Below are 22,805 nucleotides of genomic sequence, written 5' to 3'. Positions count from 1 at the left end.
TTCATATAATTTAATTTATTCATGGACACATTACCTCACACAAGCAATATTGTTGCACAACAAAGAATTAGTATTTGCAGACGGAAGGGAATGTTTAATATAATCTTAGTCATTTTTTCACAACACAACAGAACAACGTAAGTATCCTCAGTATATTTCCAGAGTGGATGGGAGCAAAAGGGAAGGGGTCTAAGCACTGAGGACCACATAGCAAACATCTGGACCCAGCTTAAACATGCTCACTCAGCACATTGAAGATGGGTAAGTGGGGCACGTGAGTAATAGCCATTGAAGCCACTGACATGAAAAACACAGCAGTTGGTTATTGGATCAAATAAGAGAAGCACACCACAATACAATCCCTCTCAGGTTAATACCAATATGGGGTCAGTTGGTAAAGCAGGAAACTGCTGTTGTTCAGCCTGTAGTGGCCTTTTTTTCCCCAATTCTAATCAGTATCTCTGTAAGCTTCAGCAGACTGACCCCGTCCCCCAGTAGGAGTACCATATTTGACCCTCTTATATGCATACATCTTTCTTAATAAGGACTCATTTATTATCAGTAGGATGTTCTTTTTTTAGCATCGAGGGGTAGACTATTACAACCACAAATACATATCTACACAACAATACATCTACAGCAGGGGAAGATTATCCTGTTCTCACTCGGGGGAAGCAGGTCGGTAATAAGAAGGGAGGGGAGGTTTGGGATGGCTGACAGCATCTCATCTCCAAACCCCTGGAGCTGCAGGGATAGAGGGAGAGATGAAAGAAAGGAACACGTGGGAAAAGAGGATGGTGGGTAACCAGGATGAATGGGAGGAGAACCAGGGCATCCCTCTGTGTGCCTCAGTGCCGGGCGGCAGACTCCCTGGGGTAAAATTCAGCCAGGGTGCTCTGAGGAATCCTCTTGAGCATCTCCTTGGGGAAGATTCGCAGCAGCTGCCAGCCAATGTCCAAGGTTTCATACACTGTCCTGTTGTCGTACGGGCCTGAGGGAGACAATTACTGGTTACAATCCAATCAGAAAGGGCAGTTCGATGCGCACACCGTCTCTACACCTCAAGTAAACAATGCTCGGGAGACCACAAGTCGGTACTCAACACATATTTGGCTGCATCTGCTCAGTTACAAGTCAGGCCTGTATGTACAGTATCTACTAAGCATCAAAGTCAATTACCATGGATAATTGTGGTTACCAAATTGTGACAGCAATGAAGACACATTTTTAGAAACATTTTAGAAAAGAATCTAAATAACATTTGACTTCAAATCACAATAACTCACACAGCCACCATTCCCACTTCCCTTCCTCATCACTATGAAGATACCTTTCTGTACGGGGTGTCATTCATTGCCCCATGCTGACATTTAAACAACACTTCCACTGCCCACCATGTGATAGGAGTTCTGTATGTGGTACAGTGACAAACCACTAAATCAGAATCGTCTCACTCCCACATTGCCAAAAATAGAACACCAGAACATGTGCACGGGTTCTCTGTGGTGAGCTACCTACTTGAGATGCACAGGCAGAGAGCACCAGTTGTTTGCCAAATCTCTCAAATCACAGCACATGAATGTATCCAATTACAGCTTATTTTGGATTTATTTGTTACCATTTTACATTGATCAATTAAATGATTTTTTTTTTTAAGTGGAAATGCCTGTCCTGTGTTCGTGTCGCAGGACCATGTCTCCTTTCACATATCGTGCCTTGTCTGACTAACAAACAAGTCACACACACATTTAATTCTAAAAAAAACTGGTGATTCATGTTCTGTCAATCAGCAAACACCCAGAATGCCAGCTACACAACTCTAAAGGATGGAGACACACCACCTCTGTAGCTAATAGATTGAAATAAGACTGAACATGTGTGAACGGCTGCATCTGCTTACCCTGAGCAATAAAGTTCTTCTCAAACTTCTGTAGGAACTCAAGGTAGAGCAGATCGTCAGAGGTGAGGGCCTCTTCTCCCACCACGGCCTTCATCGCCTGGACGTCCTTACCAATGGCATAGCAGGCATACTGCACACACATTCAGAATGTTGACAGATCATGAGATGTTCGTTCCTCTTCATGCAGAAGGAATCTTCCTATTCAGACAAAGACCTTCTGTCCAGCTTACAGGACACATTCTTAGGTACGAGGAGGTAAGATTGTTTACCAGCTGGTTAGAAACGTCAGCGTGGTCTTTCCTGGTCATCCCCTCACCAATGGCTGACTTCATCAGACGGGATAGTGAGGGTAACACATTGATAGGTGGGTAGATCTGAAATACAATCATGAAGTTACAATAATTGTTAATGGAAAATGTGTAACTATTTTATTTCAACCACAAAGCTCACGTAAACACCAAAGTTCATTTCTATTTAGGGAACTTTGACTCTGACTGTCACGCATATGTGAACAGGTGAGAGTATTGAGTTCCACCTCTTATCGTTCTTCACTCTCTCTGTCTAGTTATCGAAGGGGGAAAGGCCTTTCCACTGCAGTGTGGAGACATGTCTCACAGGGGAGGTAGGCCAGCTCCCAAAGCTGCCTGGGATAAAGGGGAGTCTCAACGTGTACTCCGTACAGTAAGTTGGATTGGTTATAAAGTGTAGCATTATTGGTATGTAGTTCACTGTTGCTTACCAGAAATGTAAGGGGGAGGAATTCATTATATTGGCTTTCAAACATTCCCGACTTCCTCAACCAGGGGTTAGTATATTTCAGCTACTTCTTCTCAGAGTTACATTTCAAAGCTGAACACACATTTTTGATGCACTGACTTAACTGAAAATCCACTCAAAATAGGTGAACTTAACAGAATATGATAAAATTATGATATTTAGTTATCAAGAGTTCACTGTTCTCCCTCTACCTGAGGCTCACCGTGTTCGGTTGAATTAATGACAGTAATTTATACATATAAAACGAAGGGATGAGTTCATTTATTTCACATGATCAGATGATTCCTGATTTAGAACACATAGATCTCACTAGGTGAAATGATGGTGCAACTATATGATATTGTATATATGTAAATGCACACAAAAATGGCCAGAGTAACAGCTCCATGCCCCAAGTTGGAGGTATGTTGGATTTAGAAATGGATTTAAAAAAGGGAGGAGGATGGGTGGATACCTGTCTGTTGTGCAGCTGTCGGTCAACGTAGACCTGACCTTCTGTGATGTATCCAGTCAGATCAGGAATCGGATGGGTGATGTCTGTTAGAGGCATAAATATGTATTCAATCACAAAAATAATTGTATGTGCTGTATATTCTGTTAATATAAGGCATCAGTTGAGATTACATTTACAGTAAAAAAACATTTACAGTTGCGACTCAAAGTGTGCAAATCACTCGCTCATTTGCGTTATATATTAGGACAGAAATAGTCCGACATTTTAAAGAGCTTTACTCTAAACCGAAAGCTCTTGGGAATACCAGCAGTGTTTAGTAAAAGCAGACACAATCACCTCCCTCTGATGCTGTAATGGGGGCAATCCCATTCAACCAGATAAAAGTAGGCTCTTCATACGTGTTGCTATGGTAACTGCAAGCATCAAAATGTCTCCTCAGTCCATTTGAGATGCCTACTTCAGTAATCCAAACAATTACTCTCCAAGATATTTAGGAGAGGGCCTTTATCAACGTGGACACACTGAGACGCAGCATATTAGTGACCCCTCGTACCATCATTGGGCATCGTGAGAATGGGGATCTGGGTGATTGAGCCATTTCTGCCCTCCACTCGGCCGGCACGTTCGTAGATGGTTGCCAGATCAGTATACATGTATCCAGGAAAGCCTCTACGGCCGGGCACTTCCTCTCGAGCCGCAGAGACCTACGAGTGAGGAGAGGAGAGTCAGCCGGAGGGCGACATGAGAGCTGTGAGAAGCATGACCAAAGAAGAGTCAACATGCCTTTACGATTCATTAAGTTTGAAAACATTTTATCGCTATGTCAATTAACAGCAGCAGAACAAGCTGAGAATAAATGGTGGGGGGGGTAGGATCAGTCATAGAGCAACAACATTGTTCACTTGGAGTCGTGTTTGCGTCCGCCCGGTGAATTCAAGTCCAGTACGCATTGCACTCTTTTAGCTCAGTTTGTGTCTGCTCAACTCCTTCTAAATGCTCCAGTGTTCAGCTGGCCTGTTATCATAAACCACCTCAACTATGCTGACAACTGAGTTAAAGACAGTGGTTCAAAGACTGCGGAGGACTTGACATATGCTGTGTTTAATCGGTTTTTGCCATACTCTTCCCCATAAACCAAGAAGATAAATGCAATAAAATGCAGTACTTGTACAAGAGGCAAACAGCTTTTGCCATTCTGTTTTCTTCTCTACAAAAATTGTCCGAAAGTCAACAGAATTGAGAGCAAGAGGGAAAGAAAACGCATCCCCTTCATCCTCAGATTGATGGGTAGGCTAAACACACTAAACACAAATTGTATATTCAAAGCAGAACTCAACCTTCGGACGCGTGAATGGGAGCACAAGTTAAATGGTAATTTCATTGCAGTGACTTTGTAGGGGCTGAAATACCTATCGAGCTGCATGAGTCTAAGCAGACTATTGGTGCCAAGGTTATGGACAGCAAATAAAGAAGGAATAACCTATGGACATGGACCTTTTTAAAACCTGCATTGTGCTGCAAGCATATTAAGACAGCAAACTGGACTGCATAAAAGAATTAGCTCAGATACTTTAAAGTGAGACCTGACTCCTCACCGGACAGGAATAAAGTGAAGGCGTGATTGAAGGACACAAGATCCTCCTTTTCAGTGCTAATGCTAGAGAGGATTTACACTTGTGTGCTGGTGTGGGATTGGTGCTCTGCCTTCAGTCCGTACTATACCCTTCTGTCAATAGGACTTATTATAAAAGTATACTACACAGGTGGAAATTGTACACTAAGAAAACCGAAAGGTTATGCAGACTTAAGTCATCAGAAATATACTAAAGAATACAAAAGAAAAACGGTTTATTCTAATCACATCCCACATGCAACATCCTGCTTAAAGGATGTACAAGCGCTTTAAATGTGCACTAACCAGCTGAACAAAGCCCCTGACGCAAGTTATTTTCTTGAGTTTGAGTAACATTTTCAAAATGCTGGGCAGTCCTTTCAGAAGTGGTAAAATAGAATGGCAGTAGCTGGAGTATCAAGGAACAGCTACAGTTTGGTAGCAAGGTCTGAGTGTTCCTGTACATGGACAGGAAATAAAGGATATTCTGCTGTATAACAAGCATAATGCTGTATAATCAGCCAGCGATGTCTACTTACCAAGTGGACACGTACTTTGAACAACGAGCACCCTACGTTCACAAGTGAAATGTGGGCTTTTCACTACTGCATGTGAGCATTTAGAAGAGTGTAAGAGGGAGGGGCTGGTGGGGGTACCTCTCTCAGGGCCTCGGCGTAGGAGCTCATATCAGTCAGGATGACCAGAACGTGCTTCTCACACTGGTAGGCCAGGTACTCCGCTGACGTCAGCGCCAGGCGGGGGGTGATGATACGCTCGATGCTAATTGTTCAGAAAAAAAGAACAAAGTTATTCTACTGTACTCATTGAACTCCAAAATGCTCCTACATTTAACAATAGGGAATATGAAGCCAATAAACATGGAACACCATTAAGAGTCAATAGCTGAGATAAACACACACTGGTTTCGGTTGGTAAGATGACTACTTTCATGCTCAGAGGATTTCGCTTGAATCTTACGTGGGGTCATTGGCCAGGTTGAGGAAAAGGCAGACGTTGTCCATGGAGCCATTCTCCTCGAAATCTGACTTGAAGAAGCGGGCAGTTTCCATGTTGACCTAAAGTGATGTGGGGGAAACTGGGTCACTCCTCTGCAACCATTTAAAAAAATGAAACATTGAACTGGTTGGGTTGTTTTACCACTACAGATGGTACTGTGAACCCAATGACCTTCAAGTTGCCCTTTAAAAAAAATGAATATCTAATTGTTGAAGTGTATACATCCCTATTAACATTGCTTCTCTCCTGCTAGACTGGCCACAATGGGAAGTGATTTTTGAAGAAGTGGAAGAGGGGATTAGTGTTTAGCAAGTGTGTGTGTGTGTGTGTGTGTGTGTGTGTGTGTGTGTGTGAGTCAGAGGCCAACCTGTCACAATCAGATGAACAGGAGGAGAGAACTTGATAGTGCAAGTCTGAGCGCATTAAAGGGCCTGTTGAATTAGTAACCGGTCTACATGAACAGGGATATGCTCAGAGGGGCAGAAGTAACAAGAGGGACTTAAAGGTTAAATCACCTAGTGAATAAAAGAAAGACAGCAGGGCGGGAGAGAGGGGACGAGGTGTCACGTCGGGGTTACGAGGGGATTAGAGTCACAGATGCTGGGGGCTGCATTTTGGCTGCTTACCCCCATAGCTGCAAAGACAATGGCAAAGTTCTCAGAACTGTAGTCCATCACATCCTTGGACTTCTGGACCAGGCCGGCCTGGCGACAAATCTGGGCAGCAATCTGGGAGAGAGAAAACAAATAGTGGGATTCAGACATCCAAGTGTTGGCCGACACTCAGTCTGGGAGGACATATCCAATGCCAACTTCCTGAAGCCAGAATACGGCTGCTAATGTTCTCTTTATGTTTCAGGGAAGATGTCAACACTTTGTAGAATTGCGTCTGTTTAAGGTGTCCAAACCTTTTCCAATATTTTAGCATATCCAGATTTATTTAGCTTTTGATATTTGTAGATATTTTAGTCCCTAAGCTTGAAATAACTTCTCAAAACCCAAATTGAGATATGTTTTTTGAGAGAATGCCCTGAAAACTAGATGAGCAAGTGAAATATGTAGTCTACGTGTATGTATGAAAACAGAGAGAATATCGTGTCTTCAAGCCTTTGAGAAACAGCACCAACCACAAACCACTCTGTACCGATACCACTGAATCCGTGTGATACTTGATGAATCCATGGAAGGAAAGAGGAATTTCATGCCTATCAAACAGTGGTGTTGATCAGACCTGACCTCTCCCTGTCCCCCGAGTTCAGGCACCTGGCCCATAGAGACCGCCACATGAATGCCCTTTCTGACATGGCTCATTGTTTCACGGCGCACAAGTTCCATAGCAGCCCCATGGCACAACAAGCTGCTCATCATTAGGCGGACGCGGCTCTCCGTGGCTGTTTGGGCGCTTTCGCTGTGGGACCCTTTTGATCACTTTGTGAGTGTGACAGGATGCTCCTGTAACAATGTTTAGAGATGCTATGACGGATTTTCTCTAGATTCTGACTGAGTTTACCACAGTAGCTTAAGCTAAACGCTCTCCATGGTAACAGCGGTACCACTCCCCACCGGGCCTCACACTGAACACAGCCGCTGGCCGTTGATGGAAATTAGATTGATGAGAGCTCAGAGACTGACGAACACTTTGTTTCTCTTCCCGTTCTCCAGGAATCATTTGGAAATGGAAATATTTCAACATTGGAAATCAGAGTAACATTTTTACAAAAAAAACAAAAACAAAACCAGCTTTTTTTGTGAAGATAAAGCTACTTCAGTAATCAAAATCCATCATATTAATATTTCAAGGTCTGTGTATTCGAGGCACCCACCCTAACAGGCTTTTTCTGTTAGGGTGTTAGGAGGAACTTGTGATATTCAATTTGGTAACCATGACTACAGGACTTCCCAATTAGCTTCAGTCACATGTTTGACTTCATCTCAACAGCTGAATACTACAGGAGATATTCCAGTATGAAAAACACTTGTAATAAAGTGGGACAACTGAATCATGCACTTCCATTGTGGAAAGGAAGCAGAAGTCAAACTGTTGTCATGGGACGCTGAGCAAAATAGCTGACACACATGAATGACCAGAGTCATCGATGTTAAACGTTTCCACCGAGAGGCTGCTACAGAAACAAACACTTTAGATGTTTGCACTGAGGAAAACATTTGGAAATTTACATTTATGCGAATGGTTGCATTGAGATAGATAGATCCATCTTTTATGTGACAAACCACTGCACTTCTAGCTGACATCATGTCAGTGATCTGACTCTGAAAATTATATTAAATATTTCCTATGATTTAGTCCCTCAAAGGGAAACCTTTCTTTCCACGGTTTCAGCAAACTCTTTGAATATTCAAAGTGAGGCAATAACCAGCACAAAGCTATGAGAGATGCTGAGTTAAAAGATCAACTGGGACAGACGATGGCTCAGAGTCATTACATTGCTGTTGTGTTACTGAGCAAGGATTGGAATTGTGAAAACAGTGAGACTTCAAACTTGTAGTCCTTGGGCCTAACCAATGCTGAGCATCAGATAATTCTTTACTTTCATTCGGAAAGGATTACCAGGATGTTGGGAATCAGCCATGAGAGGAGTCCCTCTCGTGGTTTGGGGGTCTCACCTCATTGTGGGGGAGCCCAGCAGCAGAAAAAATGGGAATCTTCTGTCCTCTGGCAATGCTGTTCATGCCATCAATGGCGGAGATGCCGGTCTGGATCATCTCCTCGGGGTAGATACGACACTGAGGGTTGATGGGTTGACCTGAAACCCATTAAAAAAGCTCCATGAGACAAATCACTGGAATCCTGTTGGTTATTAAGGAATTGGAGTCAATTCACTAATGTAATGTGGCACTATTACTAAATAGCAATTCAAGAAAGCAACAGGAAGTCTACAGGTCACTGAGGTCATACCCATGATGTCCAGGTAGTCCTCAGCCAGAACAGTGGGCCCGCGGTCAATAGGTTTACCCGAGCCATTGAACACACGGCCTGAAAGAGGAAGATTTTATACTTTCAAACAAGCACATAACGTTTGTTTGATAAAAACTTTGTTTCGCCTTGAAGCGGAATTCAAAGACAATTAGTGGGGGAAACAGATCACATTAAATTCATTAGACAATGCTTGCAACCAACCACATATGATCTATTCGCTTTTGCAAGAGTGGCTCTCGTCGAATCTACAAGTAAGTAATTCTAAACTCATGGACGTGATTAATGATACTAGAAAAACAAAAGCAGGTTTACTTTCTGCTGCTATTGAAATAAACGTAACATTGTGTTTGGCTGAGAGGAAACATTCAAGAACATTAAGACATAAAATGGTAATAAAACTGTTTAATCTTTTACCACTTACTAGACGGTAGATTAAAAAAGTAATTAAAATGCAGCATCACACCTTGAATAGCATTCAACATGCTTTAAAATTGTGATCTTTGTGTAACAAATATAGAAGGATACCCGTGAACAAACCTGAACTGTGGGCTAATCAAAGGAATATTTACTTGATGTTGTACTTAATTTAGCAGCTTGAAATTCAGGTTGTCATACCAAGCATGTCCTCTGACACTGGGGTCCGCAAGATATCACCGGTGAACTCGCACGCCGTCTTCTTGGCATCGATGCCAGATGTCCCCTCAAAGACCTGAACAAATAGACATAACAGGCCATAAAGATTATAAGTTCATTACCATGGCTGGTGGCACACTTTTAGCATGTCGTTCAAACCCAATTTAATATATTTCTCTGCAGTTAGAAACATTAAACTGCTGCTGAGGCCAGAAGTATATCATCTAAAGCCTTTTAATAACTGGTGTATATTTCATGGCAAGCCATCAAATATTTTTGCCAAACATTTAACCCTCACTCATTTACTTCACCACTGTCTCCAAAGGAGGTGCCCGTGTGCGTTGTCTACTTCTAGTTCTGACTGGCAGAAATACTCGAATATATCTAAAAAGGTAAGAAATAGGTATTTTGGGGGGCACCTTAAACCGTTTCCCGTCCTCTTATTGTTCTTGTTAAAAAAGCGGTTGGAAGCTGGATGTCTCTGCATTTGATTGCCTGGATACGTACGCTGGACCGCTCAGCGGCAGTTAGTCCGGCTGGCATGGGACTTTGTTGAGGACAATTTGAAGCGGTTGAGGAGGTATAGCAGTATCAGTCGGTCATCAGTTTGGGATTCTGGTTCTCACCTGGACAACTGCCTTGCTTCCAATCACCTCCAGGACCTGTCCACTCCTCTTGGTGCCATCGGGCAGGGTCAGGTGGACAATCTCAGCGTATCTGGGGAACTGGTTCAAAGAAATTCAGCACAGGTTCACTACAGCGGCCTGAAAACTAACTTAATGCAAGGGTAGACCTGTGTCATAATAAAGCAATCTGTCATTTTCTTTGACTACTGAAATTCATTTTACATTTCACAACACTCAAAAGGGATTTTCACAGTAGGCAAACAGCAATACTAGTATGAGAACTTATTGATGGATATAACAGCCCCACCTTCACATTATCCAGGATCACCAGGGGCCCATTTACACCCGACACAGTAGAGTAGGCTGAAACACAGAAGAGTTCCATAGCTCATTAATTAATGGGTTTGTTCCAACAGGCTCATAGACTGATCACAGGCAATACGGACAATATGGCTGCTACATTGGGCCATTGAAAGCCACCAATACATCAGAACAAAAATGGACCGCACTACATCCAACACTGTTCATAATCACAATCTGACCTTTCACAGCTTTCATGGACTTCCAGACCCAAATGTCAAAAGGAAGGCAAATGTCAGGGAGAAATGCATGGGACTCACAAGTATAGTGCATAATTACACAGGCTTGTGGTGTGGTTAGTTCTGCGCCTCAAAATAATAGAACACTAGTTGCAGGGCCATCATTGATGAAGGTTACTGGAAATTGACGGTCCTTCAATACAGCATAGTGTTGTGAAAGAACACCAGAACTCCATGGACATAACATATGAAATACTGAAAGAATTTAGACTACCTTAAATAGTTTCCCCTCCCCCCACCTCAGGTCAGTATTTAGTATACAAGTGTGTGTGTGTGTGGATATCAGGCTGCCACATCTGGACACTCTCCATTCTTCCTTGGAGAACAGCTCAGCGTGGGTCAGGTGGCTCAGGGTCAGGTGTGAACAGCTCTTTAAGTCCAGCCACAAATTGTCCATTGGATGTAGATGTAGGCTTTGACCTCTCCAGAACATGCTTCTGGTCGTTGAACCGTCTCCATGGACCTCTGCTGGATGCTCGGGCCCGGTGTCTTCCTGGCTGATAACTTAATAAATAAATCTTTTCCATAGTTGTAGTTCTCTCGCAGACGGAGTCAGATGACCCTCCAGGATTTGGAGATATCTTTCTGCATTCACGTTGCCCTCTACCTCTACAGGCCTTGTAGCCTGCTGTGTGATGTGTTGTAGTGCAGTGTCTCCCATCTGAGCCACTGAAGCGTTTACCTCCTTCACAGTGGTCCTAGGGGTATTGGTGGTCTCCCTCACCAGTCTCCTTCTTGTTGCCGGTCACACGATAAAGGAGGTTCAGGCAGATTTAAACTGTGCCATATTCCTTCCATGTCTTAATGATTTCACTGCACACTGTGGGATGTCCAGGGACTTGATCATTTTGTAGCTTCATCCTGACTTTCTCTGAGTTGCTTGGAGTGTTCTTTTGTATCATTAAAAGCAGGAGTACTAATAAACCAGACTGGACGTCCCAGTAAAACGTGTTTTTTAATCTATTACTTGACACACATCAACAGCACTGAACTGCAATCAATGCTTGTTATAGGCACTGTATGTCATCCATCATACTTCTGTATGAATAAACAGTATGATGTATACTTTCGGACGCACTGAGCAGTAAACGCCTCCAATCGATCTTTAGAATAGCACTTTCACTTTTACCTGACGACAAAAGGCAGCTGAAATAGATAATTGGAGTGAGGACGGACCATCAGAAGATACCGGGTAGAAACAAACACAGGAGCAAGGGGTCTGGACCTAGAGGGTCATTTTTCAGTAAAGCAGTAACACTTTCTGCTGTAGTCAGTGTAGTTGACTATACGAGTTTTAAAAGGATAAATGCTTAAAAACAATCAGCTGAATGGCAAAATAATGCTGTTGAACTTTTGCCCAAAAATGTGTTAAAAAAAGAAGCACAGCCCACTTTAAGTGAGTCTGGGCCAAACTGCAGACTGAGAGGAGTTGCCCTTTTCGCTCATATGCTGGTGATAAATGATGCATTCAACCCATCTGTGGATCAGGTTATCCGTGCAGCTGGGCCAATATCAAAGACGTGAGGAAATTAGAGCAGGCTGGTACGAACATAAAGCACTAAAGCTTAGCGGGGTGCGTCCACTAATAAGGCAGGGGCCAAAAGAATAACCTGTCAATGTGCTACAGTATTGCAGCTATTTCCCGCACACAACTGCATGTCACCTTCTATTAGCCAGACAGGCAGTATGTGTGTGTGGAGTGGGAGTGGGAGGTGGTTGGAGAGTGGTGCAGAGACCATTGAGGGAGCAAGAGAAAAGATGGCTCAAGTATGCTTATAGAAACCAAGGGCATCACAAATATATATATAGAAAATAATAATACAAATAAAGAAAAATCCCCTCCAAAATAAAATTAGTTTTACTCTGAACAGTCTTCCTTTATCTCAAGTCATGACTCAGGTTTTGAGGACTCACATTCTCACACAGCAGCAGAAATTTACTGAACAGGGAGAATTATTTAGTAAATGAAATAATATTGTGCACTACAGCCAACATACAGCTTCCCTTAAAAAGCAAGATGATAATACGTATAGATCTTTTTATTCCTCGAATCTCATTGTAGAGTCCCTTGAATAAGCATTCACCTTGTAGTTCATACAAAATGTGAAAAAGGGGGGTGAATACTAACGCAAGGCACTGAATGTACGAAATAGATCATTTATTAGAGGCAAGTCAAATATACCAGTAAAAATGAGCTCACTATAGATATTTCCAACCAAGTATCGGGCTCAGACATCCAGTATTGGTAGTTCACATTCCACAGACAAACGTAGTAGTGACCGTAAGCAGCAGAACTACAAAATACCAACATAATTTTTCTAAAACATTAATATTGCAATATAAAAATAATCAACAGTGTTTCATCTGTATAGCCCAGAATTATTGTGAAAGAATGCCACTCTTAACCATTGAGCCAGCCAGATGGAAGCATCCAATTCCTAATCTTGGGGACATTCTTACAACAAGTAAAGCATACTTGTCCCAAATTCCCAATTAGTAATGAAAGTCTTCCCCAGTGAGAAGCAGACCATGACAATCATCGTCAATGATTGACATCTTCCTAATTAAAGCTATAGCTTCCACACCCAAACATAAGAAACATGCTTTTAGGGAAAATCCATCTCTTTTACAACATTGGGTTGTTTGTGGCCATCGCCTTTACCCCACACACACACACATTTCGATGTTGTCAACTATAGTACACAGAACTGAAGGCCGGGGATAGAATGGATGCATGGATAATCAGGCGCCATAATTATACAAGAATCTCTTAGAAATCCATTTATCTAGTGCATGTTTTCGGTCGATATTTAGTAAAAAGAAGGTAATAGTCATTTTAAACCATTTACAAAAAATACTACTTGGTTACAATAAAGCAACACAAATACTACTAGGTCAAGTTTAAGCAACACACAAACCCCAAAGTACGTGGTGCAAATGGAACATAAACAAAGTGCATTTCTGTGGTATGGTAATAGTTCAATACCTTAACAACAGAAAAATTATACAGAAAATGTTGAAAAATCCTAGGAGGGTTTACTCTTCGGTCATAAAACCAAATGAAATAATCTATTTTGGGGGTAAATTGATGTTTTGGGCGGGTTGTGTGCAGACCAGTTAGTTGTACCCAAACCAAACTCTGAAAAACAATTATTTGTCAAATTGAACAACAAAAATACAACTTATTGCAGAGATCAGAAACCTTCTTTACAGTCCTCTACATAATGTATATTAGTATTTTAGAAACATGATTCAAGAAAACTTCAGAACATATGTAATCTGGAAATATATAGTTATTAGACCTTATAAATGATCAAATAATGATATTGGTATTGGGCCAAATTTCCGCTCTACACAGACGTTTGCCATCTGCCTGATGAAGTGAGGAGAGTCCAATACAGTATTCAGTACTTCACAGAATGCTACTTTTTTCCAGGTGGTTTTCAAGGTTGATTCTTTTTAGCAAATGTCTGCGCCATTTGGTGGCATGAAGTATGAAATGTGTATAAATAATTGAATGGGTACTTTCATAGGGATTAAAGGGATAACAACGGCCATATATAAAAGGGCATCATTATATGAAAGAAACGGTATCCTGGGGGGTATAACTGTGATGCTTTAAAAAAAAGTGGTTTGCTCTCTCATTTCACAAGATAACGATTGCTCAATGGGCTATATGGCCATTAGGTGTGAAGTAGCAACATTTCCCATTAGGTTTGGAAAACTTTCTCCACCCCTCTTTTGCTACTTCAGCTCAAGTGCAGCAGTCCCCTGGCTTGGCATGCAACAGCAGTATGGGTCACCCTGCAGCCTGTTCAGCTGCCAGAGCCCTTTGTGTACAAAGATGTTAATTGGTCCTAATCCGCCACTAGAAGCTGTTTTGGTAGCCTGACCTCGCACCCTAAAGGACACCTTAGTGTGAAATACTAAAGAGCCCATTCAAGTGCCAGAGAAAAGAGGCACAGAGCATTCCAACACAATTCAATTTCCCAGCTGAAAGAGGGCGTGAGCTTGAGGGGAGGCTGGGGTTGGGGGGTTGGGATGGAGATGGAGTGCATCATCATTCTGACAATAAATGAGCGCTACAAAGCAGTTACTGCTGTGATGTGCAGCCTCACAATCACGTCTTAGGCTCTACTTCAAGGGATTCCCACAGTCCCTTTGGACATTGGGGTGCTAATTGCCTCAAACCTACAACCACCTTCGATCATACACATGCCTACCGCTCCGTCATGGTCACTTTTCCCTTCAAAGTTCATGATTAGATGGAGGCAGTACAGTAATGTCAAAGCTGCACTTGCCCGAAATGACACGTGACAGTCAAGCAGAGCCATAAACATGTTCTGCTCATCTGCTGATCATTTTAACACTTCCTGGAGCTGGTCAAGATCACCAATAATTACTGATGGTGAATAGGTTGGAATTTTATTACAACCATAATACAACATTCAAATTCAAATATGTACATTGACAGATTTGTTGGCCATTGCAAACATCTGATCTAATCATCGTATACGTTGTGGTCGTAGACAAAGTAAGCATGTATTGTGTGAACTGATGAAAATTAGCTTTTTTTGTTCCATTACTAGATTTTTTCTGTCTCAATGACTAAAATCAGACCAAAGCAAAAGACCTCAGCAAAAAATATAAGTCAATCCTTAAGATTTCAGTACTGGTCTGATTTTAGTTTTTGGTGACCGGGCCAAAATGAAAAGGTGCTCAACAAATAAATTTTGACTGATTATCTCTTTTCCATCAGTGAAGGATGGTCCAGTGTGTCCTATGCTTAAGGAGAGAAGAAAGGAAGCATTCAGGCACCTGTCCTTAGTTAGATCCATCCTCCCTTCCTGTGCTTTAGACACAGGCTTTTAACCCTGTTGGTGCACAGGTACACCACAAAGAGGACTGCCTACATCACCGCACTGATTGGGAGGAAATGTAATCAGGCTCAAACCAGGAAATTTGCAAACGGAGTTGGGTTCTTGTCTGTAAGGCCTTTTGCTGGTGGATAGTATAGTAGAAGAACAAAAGGTGTCGGTCTATGCAGAAAGACAGCTGGTTAACACAACAGCTGCATCACAAAAGGTGGTGGGGTGCTATGGTTACAATAGCTAGAAGGATGGGCTTTGACAGAGCAACAGCTTACATCCAGTCGCTGTGGTTGAGGCACAGTCTGGCACAATAGGTCACCTGCTAACTTCCAAAAGCTTTATACTTTTTGCCAATTACAATGTAATACGCAAGGGTTTGTGACGGCTAACACACACACATACAAAAGAGTAAGGCTTTAAAACAACAAGATTTTCACAACCAATTATAGATTTATAAAATATCTTAAATTACAACTCTGGTAGTGGTGCTCTGGTACCATCCAAGTCTAGCTCTAGTCTTACAAAAAAGCCTGGACCAAGATATGCACGACTGAGCCTGGATATTACTGGTGGGAATCTATTAGAGGTACAACCTAAATACTTGATTTCAGCACCATCTCTATCCCACTACGCAGAGACATGCATCTGCTTTAATAACAGCCGCATCCACATTTATATGTGAGCACATAAAACAACTTAAGAGAGCCTCACTGCACACACTCAATCATTACTGCTGCAACAGAATGACCTGACTGATACATGGGGATTTTTTTCCCCCGGACAAAAAGAGACTTCTCAAAATGACCCACCCGTTGTGGAGATGAAAAATGCCAGAAAATGAAAGAGGAGCGGTCAGCAAAACAAGTGTGTCGTTCATGTGGATTGGTTTCTGCTCATTCAATAGACAGACATGGTGTCAAATCCTTAGCCTACATTTCAATGTTCTTTCAAGAAAAGAAAGGCAAACGCCCACAGAGCGTCTTCTGCTGACAAGCTTGCTGCTAAAGCCTAATTAGAATGTGGATTATAAAACCGTTACAAAAATAACATTGATTTTATAGAAATTACTTTCATTCTGACAGATGAGACATTTGTTTATCATGACTACATTATTACCATTAATTAAATCTTCACAAAGAAGTATAGCGCCTTGCTCTATGTCTTTTCATAGCACTAAATGACAGAATGCACTACTAAAACAAAGAGCAGCCATTTCGTGGGCTAATAGCTTTTGTCACATTTGACATGAGAGAGACAAAGGCCTCTAAAAAGAAAAGACTTGGTCTGATGAAAAATCTCTTTATTTGTTTATTTTCCTGCTCCATCCCACAGCGACTCTTCAACGGCTGCCTCTCACAAAGCACTGTCAAGTCAATAAGCCAGCGAAAAACTATCCCTACACGGTGATCTTATGGGATGTCGGGAGGGTCGGTCATGGTTTGCTGTAACCAGGGACCTGGATCATTCTGAGGCAATCTGTAGCCGTCAGGTCTTCATTCGATTCCATAGCTGCCAAGGCTTGGATTTCCCCATATTTCAGGCCTTCCCAGTTTCAATGACTGACGCCGACGCAATTTTATACAAGTCTCTTGAGTTATTCCATCAGTAAACATTGGAAACACAAGTTTAAGTCTGCTTCAATGCAGCATGATGTCTACTTAGTAAATGATGGTGCATTTAGAGTCAATTAGACCATAAAAAGAGCTAAGCTTCAGGACAGGACTACTATGATTGACAGTTCGCTACAGTCAAAGGTTTGGACACATTTTCTGATTTTGTCAACTTCTTTATATATATATATATATATATATATATATATATATATATTATATAATGTACAGCCTTGCTGTAAGTTGCTCCAAGTTAAGTCCTCCCAATTTGTATGGCTCTCAACTTTTACTATGAATATGTAATTTAGAAGAATAGTTAGTAATGTAAGTGGCTTTGGATAAAAGTCAGCTAAATGACCTGTAATGTAAGTCTCCCAAATAGCCATTTTGTCTATGAAACCAAATTTATATTGTGGGAGTGGGGCACCACATGTATATCAGCACAGAAACGGTAACACTTCATTCATATGAAATACACTGGTAACAATTTTTGGTCATAGCGCCCGGCGCTAGGCTAAGGGCAACCACACACATTTTTTAAATAATTTAATCGTTAAGGAGATCCACATTAATATATGCTTGGCTCAATGCTCCTCCTCAGAATAGCAAGAGCTGACTCAGCAGAGGGGGAATTGGGTTCCATGTTACGCGCCTTGAGTAGCAGCATTCTCCTCAAAATGACTTCAAGTGAGGCCTGTGTAGATTACAATTCCTCACATCTTTGACAGGCTGACACACAAAACAAAGCAATATGAGCTATTATTGCGCAACAATTCCATCACTACTCGAAATGTCTCACCTGACCTCGGTATGTTCACACCACCTTATCGGAATACTTATCTACAATATTTTTTGTTCTTCGATATGCTTTGTGCCAAAATGTGATTCCCATAGCATACAAAAGAGGAAGTAACAACTCAAGTGGGAACAGGACGGCTCAGCAAAATCAGTTCCAAAGTTACAACAACAAAAAGAGTATTGAAACCTACACAGGATGTGCACCCCCTGCAGCCCACATTGGTATGCTTTCTATTTGAAAGAAGTCAATATGCATCTAAACTGACGTAGCGTTGGCTTGACAGATGTTTGTGATGGCACCCATGTAACATAATTTGCTTTTGTGAAAATTCCTTGGTTTTTTATGCACTTAAATCAATAAAACTAACCATGCAGACCTGGAACAGTGAATGCCACTCTTATATAGAAAGCTGTATAAGAAAGAAAGGATCAAAAGCTCTAGCCATACTGTGCAGCACCTGCAGTATTTGAGGAGCACGTCGAAGCTTTTCGAACAGTAACTTGACGTCATCTTTTGGCTCCGAATTGCCACCTGAACATCAGAATGGACTGCTTCTATTTAGTAATGGGTTTGATGAGCGGAAAAGGCGAGCCAATCAGCAAATAAGGAGGATTTCAGAAGTAGGATGATTTGATGTTATAGGGACAAGTGTTTTATCCAATGTTGCATGCGTTATGCTTACCTTTCCGGCAGACTGAGCTCCATTAAGTAATTTCCTTCTAGTTTGCTAAGAGGCTTTCAGCCCATACTCGCCTCTCTGACACATACACAAAGGGTGAAAAACATCACCTTGTTGCACTGGATTCAAGGCACTGGCTGTATTCAACAGTATAATCAAAGTCCAAAGAGCAGACTGCCAAACAACACCAACTGATGGAAATAATGCAATCAGCATGGCCATAAAATGATCTATAAGGCCAGAACACAGAAACATCCAATTATAACCATATATATAGTTATAACTACAGTAAGTGCGCAATTAGCTACAAATTGTAAAATTCTCACTTCATGAAAACACATTTTCTTCTGCTCACTTTTGGTACAGTAATATTTGTTTTTAAATGTGAAAGCTTGTGATGACTTTCAAATATAATAATTTGCTTACTTTCTTGATCTATACTTGTTTAAATATCAATACAATCTCTTAGTCTGACAAAATAAGAGATTTGAGGGCATCAAATTGGGCTTTCTGAAATTGGGACATTTTAGGCACTCAAATGGTAGGGCTGCACGGTATGGCCAAAAATCCATATCACGGTATTAAGAAAGATTTTGACGGTATTCCAGTATTGCTTTTTCAAGTAAACACATTAATTCCATGACCCTGAAAAGCGCCGAGGCTACCAGCAACAACTGTTCACCGCTCGCTGGCCAACTTGCTGGCTGGCGAGTTAGCGTGTTAGCTCGCTGTAGCTGCTTGTGTTGCCACCAAAGGCTCGACAGACTTTCCAATGAATAGTTTTCTGATCTAAAGCCTAGTTTATGCTTCTGCGTTTTCAAAGCGACGCAGACGCAAGACCCCCTTGCGTCGCTTTTCACACCTCCTTGCGTCCTTGCGTGTGCCGAGACATTTTTCTAGGGTTGCGTCGAAAGCGACGTGTTTGTTACAAACTTTAACACTGACACCTTATGGATTGAAACGGCCACTTAAAAAAAAAAAAGACAGGAAACACTCTGTAGGACAAATGTATCAACTTTGATGTAAAAAAGACCCCAAACAATTATCATCAGCATATACACATTTGAAGCAGCCCTGGTTCAACTAAGTTGATCAAATGTCCGATTATCCAGCTCAAATTACCGAGATGATTGACATCAGGCGCTCAGACCGTCTTGTTAGTTTGAACCAGGGGCCTCATTTATAAAACCTTGCGTAGGATTTGCGCCAGAAGTGGCGTACGGATGAAACGTAGGACGTGCGTACGCACAGAAATATTCAGACTTATAAAACCGTGCGCACGCACGTCCTACGCAGTTTTCCCTTAATAAATCACAATCACTTCTAAATGCAGCGCAGCTTTTGCGGCTTCATGTCACGCCCATAGATAGTCTGTGGAACGCCAAGAAATTAATATTCATCGATTGCGAAATCGTGGCAAACACAGAGGAAAACGAAGAAACGTAACTTCACTCAGTGTGAAGTCAAAATGATCATTGGGAGGTGGAAAGGAGAAGTGAAATGCTTTTTGGAGGGCACAGTATGGGCATTACTAATGCCAAAAAGGCACTTGAGTGGCAAAAGGTTGCAGAGCAACGCTGCAGCCTCACAACCTCGGACCGTGGCCGAAATAAAGAACAAATGGTCTGACATCAAAGTGGATGCAAAAGAGTGTTTGGCGCACAATCGCCAAAGTGTGTCTGCCACGGGTGGGGAAAGGGGACACCGGAGCCGTCCCCTCTTGATGAGAGACTGGCGGCAATGATTGGGGATCGGGGACAGGGTCTGGGCCAACATCAGCGTCAGGGGGTCGAGGCACTTTTGGAAGCTGTGCCACATCATAATGTGGCACAGCTTCATAATGCATCATAATGTGGCACAGCCGAGCAACAGCACGATTTTGCACACATTTTCAGGAGTAAACAATAACCTCCCTCCAGCGCAGTCGAGGCAGTGCCATCTGCCCTTAAACAGGCCGATGGTGCGCTGCACTACAGCGCAAATCCTTCTATTTGCCACGTCTTCTAAGAGCGCAAGATCAGCCATTTCGCGTCATTACGCATTGTGATGGCATCGTGGCATTTTATTACCGTCCATTTGATTGCATATGACAAGCAACAGCTGTGTTTTGAGGATGAATTGCAGAACATGCCAATATTATTGCAGAACATTTCATTTTTCTTTTTGAAAATGTGTTAATTTGTATTTGTTTGTTTTACGCTGCAGATCGATCAAACAGGTGTTTGTGTTATTTATGAGAGACAGTATTGGCATTTCTTTTACACAAGTCTAGTTTTACACACACGTTTGCGTGTTTCTTGCATTTGCCGACGGTTCTCACTTCACCCGTTTTTGTGCGTCTGCATGGGTCCGAGCTTGCGTGAAGGACCGCACATTTTTCCGTCAAGTTTGTATAAATACCAATTATTGCGTATGCAACGTTTATAAATGAGGCCCCAGACGTCAATCATCAGGATAATCTTACGTCAGAAGGCGGAAGAGTCGATCACCGAAACCAGGATTTTTTAACATTATAACGGCAAATAAACTTAAAGGAAAAGCGTATTTTTTAATCACGTAAAGTAACGGGGAAATCTTATAAATAAATGATTCCTTGTCCTCAGCATCTGTAGCGCTTGTACAGGACGTCATCCCTGCTAAACAGGTCTTTGTGATCTAGAAGTCTCTCCCTATAAAACGTTAATCTAACTGATGTCGATCCTTCATCAATGAGGAAGTGAGCTGCTCTATTTTTCCGGGGGAGTGATGAACTAATCTAGCAGCTCAGATGAACCTGCACCGGAGCAGGTTCACGCTTTTCGATGCGTTGCTATGGTGATTTAGACAAACCTGCTTCGGGGAACCGAAAAGCCTGAACTACGTCATTTCATCCTGAAGATTATCCGGCTAACTCAGTTAGCCACGTACGAGGAACAGGGCCCAGGTCTTATCCACACCACTGCAGGCTGCCGCCCCACTCATGTCACATGATCTCTCATATGACATTAATCACATGAGAGATCACCCCAGCAGTTTGTTCATCGACAAGCTAAGGCTAGCAACATGTCGAAGGAATCAATTTGATACAGCGCCACACAGTACTAATACAGCAATATTGGGCGCTCTAAAGACTCAGATCAACACTCACATAGAAAATAAACGCGACACGGCGTCGCGGTCACGTGTGGCTGTCGGTCAGCTAATCCACTGCACCGGTAGCACTCAGCTAGCTAACAGTAACCTTAGCTGTGTAATGAAAACTGTCTTATAACAAGTCATCTTAATGGTGACAATGGGACATTTATCCCAACGCGAACATACATAAAAAGTGTAGTTAGAGGATGCTTCATATAACCAATTAATAGAGTAAAGAGTAATGCGAACTCAAATGATTAACAATGATTCTGTGCTGGACTAGCCACTATAGCTAGCATGCTAGCTTAGTTCTTGATGCCGTTTGGCACCAACGGCAGACGTAACATTTTAGCTGGTTCTATTAATACAGAATGTAACGTTAAAGCTGTTCTTGTACGGATCTGTAAACATAGCCCGCATTTCATTTCAAGCGTGATGGCCGATGTCACTAGCTTGTTTATCGTCGTGATTCATAATTTTGGCATCATATCCCGTATGATGCATTCAACGGTACCTGGGTATACCCACTCGTATTTAAAGACATGTCGAAGATCTGCATTTTCTTTAATGCATATCCCGACACTTACTACCAATGGAACCTCCATTTACAAACCATCTGTGTCAGTACTAGAATATACTATTAGGAATTTACCTGATCCTGGACAATGCTAACCAACCTTACGGATCATTCCTATACTGGATACAAGCTAATAAAAATGTTAAACTGAAGCGTGATAAGAAGCGTTTCTAGTTATATAAGTATCTAACAGATCATAATCCCTCAGTTTCCTTGTCAATGAATGCAGCTCAACAACCTTGTTAGCCACTAGCTATAGCTGCAGGTACCTCCAGCAGCCCGCTAACGTCACGTACTTAGCCTCGGTTGAGAGATGTAATTCCTGGTCACAGCCTGGGTGTGCGTCCTCGCAGCTCCTGCTAAGCCGTTGATGTCCATAGCCCTGTTTGCCACCAATGTTGCCATCGTCAGATGAAGAATAGGAAACCGAGGAAGCTAATGTTGGGAGATATGCTTTACTAGCTGGTTCCAAATAACGTAGATGACAGTAGAGAGCTGGTCATGTGACACGAAGGAACCGGATGTTGGTGGAGATCGGATGAAGACGATTGAGCAACAATATGGATTACAGCTACAGGGCTGTTTTAGTTCTATTTTTTA

The 22,805-nt window shown here is 42.1% G+C and overlaps 1 protein-coding gene across 1 annotated transcript; it reads right to left on the bottom strand.

Moving 5' to 3' along the window:
* Positions 1-22,805, bottom strand: atp6v1ba (ATPase, H+ transporting, lysosomal, V1 subunit B, member a). The gene is made up of 14 exons (XM_040178317.2): positions 22,502-22,805; positions 10,264-10,319; positions 9,957-10,055; positions 9,313-9,406; positions 8,677-8,754; positions 8,385-8,524; positions 6,387-6,488; positions 5,722-5,819; positions 5,400-5,523; positions 3,685-3,835; positions 3,132-3,214; positions 2,170-2,274; positions 1,901-2,030; positions 1-991 (listed from the first exon to the last, which is right to left on the bottom strand). The coding sequence occupies exons 1-14, from the start codon at positions 22,608-22,610 to the stop codon at positions 849-851; spliced, it is 1,512 nt and encodes a 503-aa protein (XP_040034251.1). The 5' UTR covers positions 22,611-22,805; the 3' UTR covers positions 1-848.

This window comes from Gasterosteus aculeatus, chromosome 6, assembly GCF_964276395.1.
Source record: "Gasterosteus aculeatus chromosome 6, fGasAcu3.hap1.1, whole genome shotgun sequence".
Lineage (NCBI taxonomy): Eukaryota > Metazoa > Chordata > Actinopteri > Perciformes > Gasterosteidae > Gasterosteus > Gasterosteus aculeatus.
Note: the sequence above shows the minus strand (reverse complement) of the source record. Positions and strands in the feature narration are given on the sequence as shown.